The sequence below is a fragment of the Bubalus bubalis genome, chromosome 6 (assembly GCF_019923935.1).
Source record: "Bubalus bubalis isolate 160015118507 breed Murrah chromosome 6, NDDB_SH_1, whole genome shotgun sequence".
Taxonomy (NCBI): domain Eukaryota; kingdom Metazoa; phylum Chordata; class Mammalia; order Artiodactyla; family Bovidae; genus Bubalus; species Bubalus bubalis.
This window is the reverse complement of record NC_059162.1, coordinates 109,371,429-109,382,964: the sequence shown is the minus strand read 5'-3', so window position 1 is coordinate 109,382,964 and position 11,536 is coordinate 109,371,429. Positions and strand designations below refer to the sequence as shown.

General features: G+C 57.3%; 2 protein-coding genes across 2 annotated transcripts; both read left to right on the top strand.

The window, feature by feature from the left end:
• The first annotated feature begins 397 nt into the window (after positions 1-397).
• On the top strand, positions 398-4,820 carry TEKT2 (tektin 2). Its single transcript, XM_006077596.4, has 10 exons — positions 398-638; positions 1,876-2,083; positions 2,168-2,293; positions 2,483-2,688; positions 3,216-3,359; positions 3,435-3,549; positions 3,728-3,835; positions 3,949-4,092; positions 4,259-4,338; positions 4,510-4,820. Exons 2-10 carry the CDS (start codon positions 1,928-1,930, stop codon positions 4,721-4,723), a joined length of 1,293 nt encoding a protein of 430 aa, XP_006077658.3. The 5' UTR covers positions 398-638; positions 1,876-1,927; the 3' UTR covers positions 4,724-4,820.
• A 740-nt stretch (positions 4,821-5,560) lies between these two features.
• ADPRS (ADP-ribosylserine hydrolase) lies at positions 5,561-11,205 on the top strand. Its single transcript, XM_006077594.4, has 6 exons — positions 5,561-5,963; positions 8,103-8,199; positions 8,440-8,647; positions 8,735-8,919; positions 9,722-9,822; positions 10,395-11,205. The coding sequence occupies exons 1-6, from the start codon at positions 5,576-5,578 to the stop codon at positions 10,685-10,687; spliced, it is 1,272 nt and encodes a 423-aa protein (XP_006077656.3). The 5' UTR covers positions 5,561-5,575; the 3' UTR covers positions 10,688-11,205.
• Positions 11,206-11,536: the final 331 nt, after the last annotated feature.

Here is an 11,536-nt window from a genome sequence, read left to right as displayed (position 1 = left end):
TAACGATCAACATTTTCCAATGCCTAAAACGGTCCTGGCACGGTTGAATTCCACCCCCCCTTCTCCTTTTTAAAGAAATGGTCGAATTGTGAGCATTACTACTTCCAAAACCTCAGTGACCTCTCCCAGGGACGTGCTCTCTCCAAATACGATGATCATTCCTTTTATGACGTCAAGCAGATGATGAAATTGTTGGGAAATATAGGATCAAAAGAACGTGTGTAAACAGTGTTAAATATATACACATTCTGGAAGGATACCTACTGGGGAGTGAGCCTGAGGATGACTTTGGTATCTTTTTTTTTTTTTGCTATGTTGGTGGGTGACCTTTATCAAAATAAAAATGGTTAACTTGTCAACGAAGTGAGCGCCGTATCCTGACGCCCTCCCCCTCCTCGCTGCACCACCCGCAGCACCAGCCCAGCCGCCGGCCCTTTCCTACCTGGAAGGCCTCTGGGCCCCCAAAGCCGCCGCCGCCGCCCGGCGGTGGCCAAGCTAAACAGGCGGGCGGAGGTGAACGGCGCGCCGAGAGCGGGGCGCCTAGCAACCGGGGTGCCTAGCAACCGGGATGCCTAGCAACCGGGGGCGCTTAACAGAGGAGCTGGCCAAGGGAGGCGGAAGTGCGAGCGCGGAAGGAGGTGAGAGACCGAGGGGACCGGGCTGGCGGGGGCGGGGTGCTTACACCCAGGGCCGATCTCCCTCCCGCTCCTTTCTTCGTGCCGGGGTAGTAATATAAACTAAAGATGACTATCCTGGGAGAGGACGGGAGGGGCTGGGCTGGGAACCAGACAAAGCCCGGCTCCTCCCAGTGGGGATTCCTCACTGCCCCCCTCTCCTCCTCCTCCTCCAGTAGAGGGCGGAGAGAGGGAACGTGACGGCCAGGTGGGGAGGGGACCAGCGCCCCCACCCTCAATTCCCTAGAGCCAACTTGTAGCCCCCGGCAAGACTAGCCTGTCTTTTCCAAACGGAGAACAGGGCTCCTTCTCTTCGATCCCTCCGGATCTTGTCCCAAAGCTAGGGCAGGGAAAGAAAAGAAAACCCACAGGACTTTAGTTGCTGCAAGTAGGGATGGAAATTGGATTAAGGTCTATTTTTCCTGCTACCCAGGGCTTCCCTGGGCTTCCCCGGGTGGCTCAGACGGTAAAGAATCCGCCTGCAGTGCAGGAGACCCGGGTTCGGCGCCTGGGTGGGGAAGATCCCCTGGAGAGGGAATGGCTACCCACTCCAGTATCTTTGTCTGGAGAATTCCATGGACAGAACATCCTGGCGGGCTACAGTCCATGGGGTTGCAAGGAGTCGGACATGACTGAGCGACTAACACTAGGGCTTCCCTGGTGGTTCAGCCATAAAGAATCAGCCTTCCAGTGCAGGAGAGGCAAGTTCAACTCCTGGGTCGGGAAGATCCCCTGGAGAAGGAAATGGCAACCCACTCCAGTATTCTTGTCTGGGAAACCCCATGGACAGAGGGCTACAGTCCATGGAGTTGCAAAGAGTCGGACCAGACTTAGTGACTAAACAGCAACAATTCCTGCTAAACAACAACGATTCCTGCTACCCACCCACTCAGCCAGCCCTAATAAGCACCTGGTCTAACACACACACCCAGAGGGACCCCATTATCCCCTTTCACCTGCTCCAGGGTGAAGGTGCCACAGTAAGGTAAGGGTGCCACAGTTTGTGTCTGTGGATAGTTGGGTGGGAGGAAACTTAGTTAATGCCTCAAACAGTTGAATGTAGGGAGAGCTGTTCCCAAGCAGGCTTCCAGAAGGAAGGGAATTGAAGCAAAGTGGACAGGAGCATGTCCTTTAGAGGGGCTGCAGTCCAGGAGAGGCTCTCCTGCGTGGTCTCCTGCCACCTGTTTGCCCCCGCCTGCAGAGTTAGGGGTCCTGGAACAGGCCTGGGGGCCTGACCCTTCAGGACCTGCGCCATGGCCACGCTGAGCGTCAAGCCCAGTCCACGCTTCCGGTTGCCGGACTGGCAGACCAACAGCTACCTGTTGTCCACCAACGCCGAGCGCCAGCGAGATGCCTCACACCAGATCCGCCAGGAGGCCCGGGTCCTCCGCAACGAGACCAACAACCAGGTTGGGGGTCCGGAGCACAGCTGGGTGGTGAAGGGATAGCTCCCAGCCCCCGACAGCCTCTTTATCTGTGTCTGTCTCTTCCAGACCATTTGGGATGAACATGACAATAGGACGCGGCTGGCAGAGAGGATTGATACTGTCAGCCGATGGAAGGAGATGCTGGACAAGTGTTTGACGGATTTAGATGCTGAGATCGACGCCCTGGCACAGGCAGGGAGCCGGGGCAGGGTGCCAGGAGATCCTGCCCAAGGACGACCTCCTCTCCTTCCCCTCTTTTGGGTCTGGGTATTTGGTGGCTTGTCCATTTGAGTCACTCACTGTCCCCTTGGCTAAAGTGGTGATGAGAGCTGCTTCCCAGTAGGATGGCCCCACCAGCCCCCTGTGCCCTCTCTCTTCTAGATGAAAGAGTCAGCGGAGCAAAACCTGCAGGCCAAGAACCTGCCTCTGGATGTGGCAATTGAATGCCTGACCCTGCGGGAGAGTCGGCGTGACATTGATGTGGTGAAGGACCCCGTGGAGGAGGAGCTGCACAAAGAGGTGGAGGTCATTGAGGCCACCAAGAAGGCCTTGCAACAGAAGATCAGCCAGGCCTTTGAGAAGCTCTTGTAAGAGAAAGACATGGCATTCTCATGTTCCCCTGCCCTGGGAGGCTGTGTTTTCAACCCAGAACCTGTGTATCATGGGTAACTAGTCACTGCTTCTCAGGCTGCCTTCTGCCCCCGCTGTGCCCATGGCAGAAACCACTCACTCACTGATCGTAGCGCTTTTTGCACCACCTGGACATGGTCTCAGAATTCTTCCCGTGACACTGCTCTCAGCAGCCATTGTCTATTGTTGGAAACATGAGGGATGAGTCCATTTGCCATCATCCCTGACTTTCTGGGCACGTGAGCCATGTGGGTGTAGCTATTTGAGTGTGCCCTGTGGGTGTGTACAAGCATTTGGGTGCCCTAATTTTGTCTGTAGGGGGCTCATCCAGCTGTGCCCATCTTTGTCTCAACTGCAGCGGCAGCTCCTCTGTCAGCTCAGCTTTCCCATCCCTCCCTGTCCCTTCAGTACCAGGGTGGGGGACTGTGTTCCGGAGCTGCCTTGGAGGGATGGTTCACTGATCCAGTCTCTTCCGCCGCCCCAGCCTCCTGCAGGAAGCCCGACAGCGGCTCAACTCTGACCATCGTGGCAAAATGGAGACACTGGACATTGACAGAGGCTGCCTCTCTCTCAAACTCACGTCCCCGAACATCTCTCTGAAGATCAATCCCACACGTGTGCCCAATGGGTAAGAAGGACATTTCACTCCCTCTCCCTCCATCTCCGCAGAGGCCATGCTCTTACTGTTTCCTGCCGCCTGCAGCTCCACCTCACTCCAGCAGTGGGATGACTTCAGTCGGTTCAACAAGGACCAGGGAGAGGCTGAGATGAAAAAGGCCACTGAGCTGAGGGAGGCCATCGCCCTCACCATTGCTGAGGTGAGTCCCCCACCGCCACCTCCTCGATCCTCCAAGGCTAAGGGCTGGCCCCAGCGGGCACTCACACGCCCTTGTCTTTCGGTCTCTGTCTTATGGCATCCCTCCGTGCACCTGAGCGACACCCTCAGGTGGCCAGAGCTTATTCCCTCCCTTTGCCCGGCCTACTTCCTGTCCTCAGACCAACAACGAGCTGGAAGCCCAGAGGGTTGCCACAGAATTTGCCTTCAGGAAGCGGCTGCGGGAGATGGAGAAACTGTACAGTGAGCTCAAGTGGCAAGAGAAGAATGTGAGCCTTCTCCACGTGGTCTCCTGGGGCATGGACTTCCGGCTGTGAGATGAGCCCTGCCAGGAAGCCCTGGACTGGGTAACCAGTGGAGACTGGGCGCTCTGTCCCCGCAGACCTTGGAGGAGATTGCCGAGCTGCATGAGGACATCCGGCACCTGGAGGAGGACCTGCGCAGAAAGTTACAGAACCTGAAGCTGTGCCACACACGGCTAGAGGCCAGGACCTACCGGCCCAACGTGGAACTCTGCAGGGACCAGGTGCGAGGGCACCCCAGCGGGCCACAGGTCCCCTGCTAAGATTCCTCAGGATGACTCACTTTCTGGTGGGGCAGGGGTGCTGGCGCAGGGCAACCACCCCCCAGGCCTGTGGGCAGAAGACCAGGATGGCTGACCTGAGACTCCCAACCTGCCCCTCTGCCTCCAGGCACAGTACGGCCTCACCGACGAGGTTCACCAGTTAGAGGCAACCATTGCCGCCCTGAAGCAGAAGCTGGCTCAGGCACAGTAGGTCTAGGGAGCGGGCAGGAGGGGCGGGGAGATACGTCCCACCACTGGGGTCCCTGGCTGCCTGCGGGCTTCCCTGCTGGCTTCCTGGCTCAAGGCTGGTGAGCTCAGTCAGCCCTGAGTTCTCAGTCTCATGCTGGGGGCAGTGGGCTGTTAATGCCTGCTCCCCAGGGACACTCTGGATGCCCTGTACAAGCATCTGGCCCGGCTGCAGGCTGACATCGCTTGCAAGGCCAACTCCATGCTGTTGGACACCAAGTGCATGGACACCCGTCGGAAGCTGACCGTGCCTGCTGAGAAGTTTGTGCCTGAGGTGGACACCTTCAACCGCACCACAAACCGCACCCTGAGTCCTCTCAAAACCTGCCAGCTGGAGCTGGCCTAGGCAGGGGGCTGAGGGAGGAGAGGAAGGCTGGTTGAAAATGGAAGGGATGGGGGGAGCGGAGAGAATGAATCTAATAAAGGTCGGGGTTCTCAGTCCAGAGGGTTCTCAGTCCAGAGGGTTCTCTGCTCCCCCTGCATGTAGCCAGCGGGAGAGAGGGCTCTTGACCCTCCTGTGCGTGGAGGTGCAAAGATGGGAAACACCATCTCTAAAGCCAGCACCCTTGGACTCCAGCGGTGTGACCTCTAACCAGCTCTGCCCCAGAGCCATACCTAGAGGAGACCCAGAGGGGGCTAGGGTGATGGGGAGAGCTGGGAGGTGGGCACCCAGGCCTGAATAGTGGCCACCAGCGGACAGCTGGCCAACCATGCGGGGGAGGGGGGACAGTGACCCAAAGGTCTGGCTCAGTGCCCAGCTCTCCAGGACCCTTCAATGGCCGACCAGCCGGCTGGAACCCCCTTTACAACTCTGGGGAAAAGTGAAAGTGTCAGTTGCTCAGTCCTGTCCGACTCTGCAACCACATGAATTGTAGTCCACCAGGCTCCTCTGTTAAATTGTTCCCCATAAGCGCCTTCTCTGGAGAAGGGAATGGCAATCCACTTCAGTATTCTTGCCTGGAGAATCCCTTGGACAGAGGAGCCTGGTGGGCTACAGTTCATGGGGTCGCAAAGAGTCGGACACGACTGAGCGACTAACACACACACACACACACACACACTCCTCTGTCCATAGAATTCTCCAGGCAAGGATACTGGCGTGGGTTGCCATTTCCTTCTCCAGGGGATCTTCCCGATCAGATGGTAAAGAATGCAGGTGGATTCTTTATCATCTGAGGCTGGTGCCTCAGTAGGGGAAATGCGGGCTAAAGACAGAGGCCGGACCCTATCTGACCAGGGCTTGGGGACCGCCCCTGGTCTCCCGCGGAGGCGCTGCGACTCCGGGCCGCGGGGCGGCGCTGTGGGGCCGGGGACGAGCGCAGAGGGGGCGCGCGCCCGCCACGCCGGAAGTGGCGGCGAGTCCGCGCGGATGGCGGCGACGGCGGCAGCGATGACGGCGGCGGGCTGCGGAGGGGCTGGGGCAGCACGCTCTCTCTCCCGCTTCCGAGGCTGCCTGGCGGGCGCGCTGCTCGGGGACTGCGTGGGCGCCGTCTACGAGGCGCGCGACACCGTCGACCTGACGTCAGTCCTGCGTCAGGTCCAGGATTTGGAGCCGGACCCCGGCTCGCCCGGGAGCGCGCGGACAGGTGGGCGGGGCCGGGCGCCGCGGGCACCCGGGGCTCGGCGAGGGACGCGGGCAGGGAGGGAACCGCGGCGGCCGGAGGGGCCCGGCCTGCACGACGCGGGGATACCTCGGACTCAGCGTGTCCAGGATCCGAGCCCCGTGTTCACATATCTCGCCCCGAACGTTCGCCGTCTCGGGGCACGCTACGCTTAGATTGAGCCTACTCCAGTACTTAACACCTCCGCCCAGTTTCATCCGTTTTACCCTGGTCTCTCAGAACCTTGCGCCAACCAGTCCATCTCCACGCAGCTGGAGTGCACTTCTGAGAACAGATCTTATGGAGGCCTCCCCGCGCCTGAATCTCTGCAGTAGTTGTCCATTACCCTTAGGACAGAGCCACACTCCTTAAAGTACCCTACTTTGCCTGCCCTCGCCTGCGGTTTCATTTCCATCTTCTAGCACCCTTGGCTTTGCTTTCTGTGCTGCGCTTCCTGGCACTTCGTGCCTCCTCTAGCTCCTTTGCATGTACTGCGGTCCCTTTGCCTGTAAAGCTCTATTCCCTCAGCCTCTCCCTCCCCTGTGCGGTGAACTCATCACTCAGAACTCAGTGCAGTGTCAGGCTGAGGACGATTCTTCTGGGAGATCACGTAGAATAGTAAGAAAAAGGAGCCACACCCAGAAACCTGTAGAAAGAAAAGGAGCTAGAGAAGGAAAAAGGGTTTTGGAGGAGAAGCAGGGGAAGTGTGTAACAATAAACTCAGGAATTTCAAGATGAAGACACTGGTTACTGATGTGAGGCCACAGAGAAGTTAAGTAGGGGGAAGTCTAGATTTAGGAAAGCATTGTCAGTAGAAGGTTGAACCCTGAAAGTTGTATTTCATTAGGTTCAGGAGGGAATGAAAAAGGGAACTCAAGACTCAGTTCCTCTCCTGATTCAGATCTGTGTTCTTTTGGGTGGGCTTCAGCCTGGCAGACCCTTCCCATGGGGTAGCCCTCAGCAGCTCCTAGCTCAGCATCTCCAGCAGAGGAAGTTTCTCTTTACAGAAGCCCCAGCAGAAGTCTCTGATGGTCTCACTGGCCTGACTTAGGTCACCCATTCATCCCTGAACCAGGGCACGGGATGTGCTTTTGGCTGGGCTGGAGGTGGCATTGGCTCCATCTCTGATCATCTGGGCTGGGAGTGGAAGAGACGTGGTTCCCTGGGGGGAAACTGGGTGCCAGGGACCAGTTGAATGGAGACTGGGTTCTGCTGCATCACAGAGGGAGAAGCTGAGGAGACAAAGGAAAGGCAAGGTCCCCCGGGAACTAGGCTGGGGCTAGACTGCAGGAGAGACAGTCCCTCTGAGGGGAGACTAGAGCGTGTGGCTGCGGGTAGGAGCCTGTAGGCCTCTCCTGCTGGTAAAGTAGAGAGTGGGGGCCTCCTGAGAGTGAAAGGGAAAGAGAGGGCAGGGTTGGGGCTTGGGATACACAGAGCAGGTGGGGCTGGGGGCTGAGGGCAGATGTCAGATGTGAGGAATAAGAAGGGGTTCATTAGGGAGTGTGCTTTGCTCGCTACAGCTGTGTCTTCTTCAGGTAAAAGCAAGTCCTTGTCCCTAACTGGCTTATAGCCTGAGAAGCTACCAAAACCAGTGATGTGCGTTACAAGTGCCAGGGCAGAAGACCCGGGCACCTAGAGGAAGGAGAGGAGGTGGGTGGAGGGAGACGAGCAGCCCCAGCTAGGAAGGATGTGACCCAGGCTCCAGGATTGGTTCTGAGGAGGTGGAGGGGAACAGTGGAACATAAGATGGATAAGGAAGGAAGGGCTTCAAATGGCCATAGCAGTGAATTTGGACCTCATCCTGAAGGCGAGAGCCAGCCATCTGAGCAGGAGAGTGTGATGACGAAAGTAATGCTCTACTCTTAGGAAGAATTTTCTGGCAGCACATATAGGCCAGGTTGGAGGGTGGGGAAGACACGGGAGATCTGAAATCAACAGGACGTATGACCAATTCAGCGTACGGAACTGTCGAAAATCCCATGGCTGAGAGCCCGGGAAACTGGATGGGAGTGAGAGGCTGGCTTGAGGCCTTCTGGAAGTAGTAGATAAAAAGCGTGAGCAGGAGGCCGCAGCCGCCACCCTCGAGCCCTGCAGCTCCATCTCTGCCCCCTGCCCTCCCTGCAGAAGCACTGTGCTACACGGACGACACAGCCATGGCCAGGGCGCTGGTGCAGTCCCTGCTGGCCAAGGAGGCCTTCGACGAGGTGGACATGGCTCACAGGTGAGGCCAAGCGGGTGGGCGGAGTTATTTCACCCCTTGACCAGCGCAGCGACGTCCGTGCATGCTAGGACACCCTCCCCCAGGCCCCGCAGCAGGACACCGTCTCTTGGGCCGCTGCAGCCTCCCAAACTAGAAGTGACAGCTCCAGGATTCCTCTTTTCCCAAACCAGCCAGGTTTCTTCTCTCCCAGCCATGGCAGGCATCTCTTAAATTGTGATCCTGTGGCCTTTTCGCCCCTAGGTTTGCTCAGGAGTACAAGAAGGACCCTGACCGGGGTTACGGTGCTGGAGTGATTACTGTCTTCAGGAAACTCCTAAGCCCCAGATGCCGGGATGTCTTTGAGCCTGCGCGCGCCCAGTTTAATGGCAAAGGCTCCTACGGCAACGGGGGTGCCATGCGGGTGGCCGGCATCTCCCTGGCCTATAGCAGCGTCCAGGATGTGCAGAAGGTATAGTCCGGGTGGGCTGGCCTCTGGGCCCTCCCTCCTGCGCGCCTGGGTGACCACAGGTCTCCGCCTCCCTTGCCTTTGCCCTAGTTTGCCCGGCTCTCGGCCCAGCTGACACACGCCTCCTCCCTGGGTTACAATGGTGCCATCCTGCAGGCCCTGGCTGTGCACCTGGCCTTGCAGGGCGAGTCGTCCACTGAGCACTTCCTCGAGCAGCTCCTTGGCCACATGGAAGAGCTGGAGAGTGATGCCCAGTCCGTGCTGGATGCCAGGGAGTGAGTAGGCGGGCTGGGGGCGCGTCTGTTGTGCGTGTGTATGCTGGTGGGGTGGCATTGCCCCAAGCAGAAACATTCTTTTTAAAATAGATATTTATTAATTATGTATTACTACTTATTTAATACATATTACTACTTATTTTATACATATTTAATGAATACAAATGTTTCTGTTACTGTCCATGGGATTCTCCAGGCAAGAATACTGGAGTGGGTTGCCATTTCCTTCTCCAGGGGATCTTCCCGGCCCAGGGATGAAACCCAGGTCTCCCGCATTGCAGGCAGACACTTTAACCTCTGAGCCACCAGGGAAGCCCACTTAATAATATTAAGTATTATTAATTTGAATGTTAATGTTAATAATATTACACACGCCAGGTCTTAGTGGCGGCATGAGGGGCCTTCGGTCTTCCTTGCAGCGTGCGGGATCTTTAGTTGCAGCGTCTGAACTCTTAGTTAACGGCATGTGGGATCTAGTTCCCTGACCAAGGATTGAACCCAGGCCCCCTGCACTGGGAGTGTGGAGTCTTAGCCGCTGGACCACCTGGGAAGTCTCTGAAACCTTCCTTCTTTAATTGCAGGTCCTAAGGAGGGGTGGGAAGAGCCCTGTGCGTAGGCTGTGCTTCAGGGCCCTCTGGGTCCCAGAGAACAAACCAGCCACCTCCCACCCAGCCCTTCCCACTTCTTGCCCTGGCACCTGTGCCTGGGTATCAGCCTGACCACATCCCTGCCCCACCCTTCCCCACCTGCCGTCTCCACCCTGCTGGCTCCGACCTCCCTGCAATCTCGCCCCCATCCACAGGTTGGGCATGGAGGAGCGTCCGTACTCCAGCCGACTGAAGAAGATCGGGGAGCTTCTAGAGCAAGACTCAGTGACCAGAGAGGAGGTGGTGTCCGAGCTAGGTGGGTAGCCCCCTGCCCCCCACCCGTCATCCTTCAGGGTTAGTCTTGGGCTCGTAGATGGGACGGGAGGGGTGCCTCAGTCACTCCTCCACGATCACACTTCTGGGGCTGCCATAACAGGAGCACCATTCTCTGGAGGCTCCTTGGCAGGCTGGGCACAGCGCCTTCTTCTCTAGGGCAACAGTGCCCTCAACCTGCAACACCCAGAAACGGCTGCTGGCCGTCAGCTGTTTTACGGCTCATGGTGATAACTGCTGTTTATTCACACCGCATTTTTCTGTGTTTTGGGCACTCTGCAGAGTGCTTTACCTCTAGGATTTCATTTCACCCTCACACACCAGCCCTGCAAAAGTTCCTAACTTTATTTCCTCTCTGCATATGGAGCTAAAGCCAAGGTACAGGAATCACACAGGCAACAGGTGGGCAAGCCGAGATTTAAACCCAGGCTGTGATCTTAATCCCAGCCTAACTTGAAGCCTAGAGAGTTGACTTGTGACAAGTGTCAGGAAACTTGGGGACACCATGGGGCCTGGGAATAGGGGTCAAGTTCCCATATTGTGGCCTCCCCACAGGAAATGGCATTGCTGCCTTTGAATCTGTGCCCACCGCGATCTATTGCTTCCTGCGCTGCATGGAGCCCGACCCCGAGATCCCCTCTGCCTTCAACAGCCTCCAAAGGACTCTCGTCTATTCCATCTCGCTCGGTGGGGACACGGACACCATTGCCACCATGGCCGGGGCCATCGCTGGCGCCTACTATGGGATGGAACAGGTGCCAGAGAGCTGGCAGCAAAGCTGTGAAGGCTATGAGGAGACTGACGTCCTGGCCCAGAGCCTGCACCGGGTCTTCCAGAAGAGTCTCTGAGGGCCTCAGCTGCTAAGGGCCTGCCATACGCAGCAGGACCAGCTACAACTCACATTGGAAACCCTGGGCATCCTCAGGCTCGGCTCCCTGCTTTGGTCTTCCTGCCGCGTGGGCAGAGTGCACCTTGGGGCCAGCGTCTAGTCTGGGGAGGAATGGGTGCCTTCTGGTGCTGGGTTCCTGCCTTCTGCAGAGCCTTGGTGCTCCTGGCTCCTCAGTCAGACATGAGGGACCAGGGCAGGTTTTATTTTGGAGCAGTATTTGTGGCGTTTTCCTTGATTATCTAGGACATGGGATTTGGGGAGGTGGAAATGGTCTGCAGCATCATTTCTCCTTGTTGGGATTTAGCCAGTTTGCCTGAAGCCTGTCTTTGGGCCCTGAGTGCTCAGTTTATGTGGATCAGGAGGTGGGCACGTGGATCTGGCCAGTCGAGATGCACACCTGGCCCTTGGCTGTCGTGGGTCTTGTGAACAGCTTCCAGAGAAAATCGCAGAGCAATAAACAGTTTTTGGTAAGTCCCACCACTGTTTCTTGTGTTTCTCCTCCACATGGATGGATTCTTCCCTTCACCTTGACCTTCTGTGCCTAGCACCTCTCTATCTGAGCCTCACTCATAGGAGCCAGGGACCCACCTGCTGGGTGGTGGAGGCAAATTCCTCCAGTTGTCCATCCGGAAGAGAGCAGGCGTAGTTTGGTGCTTTTTCCTGTTGGAGATCCCTCAGAGTGGCCCAGGCAGTGGGCAGAAAGAAGTCAGATATTACTGCTCTTAGAGAACCTGACGACTTAATAGGTTGCCCCCCAGATAGGACCCAGGCCCCGCTGGGCCAGGAACCAGAACCCTGTGGGAGGGTG

Excerpts from the sequence above, each read along its gene's own strand:
- TEKT2 (XM_006077596.4), top strand. The coding sequence starts at position 1,928 with ATGGCCACGCTGAGCGTCAAGCCCAGTCCACGCTTCCGGTTGCCGGAC. Across the intron at positions 3,550-3,727 it reads TCGCCCTCACCATTGCTGAG|ACCAACAACGAGCTGGAAGC; the intron begins GTGAGTCCCCCA and ends TCCTGTCCTCAG. Across the intron at positions 4,339-4,509 it reads CAGAAGCTGGCTCAGGCACA|GGACACTCTGGATGCCCTGT; the intron begins GTAGGTCTAGGG and ends CCTGCTCCCCAG.
- ADPRS (XM_006077594.4), top strand. The coding sequence starts at position 5,576 with ATGCGGGCTAAAGACAGAGGCCGGACCCTATCTGACCAGGGCTTGGGG. Across the intron at positions 5,964-8,102 it reads GCCCGGGAGCGCGCGGACAG|AAGCACTGTGCTACACGGAC; the intron begins GTGGGCGGGGCC and ends CCCTCCCTGCAG. Across the intron at positions 8,920-9,721 it reads TCCGTGCTGGATGCCAGGGA|GTTGGGCATGGAGGAGCGTC; the intron begins GTGAGTAGGCGG and ends CCCCATCCACAG.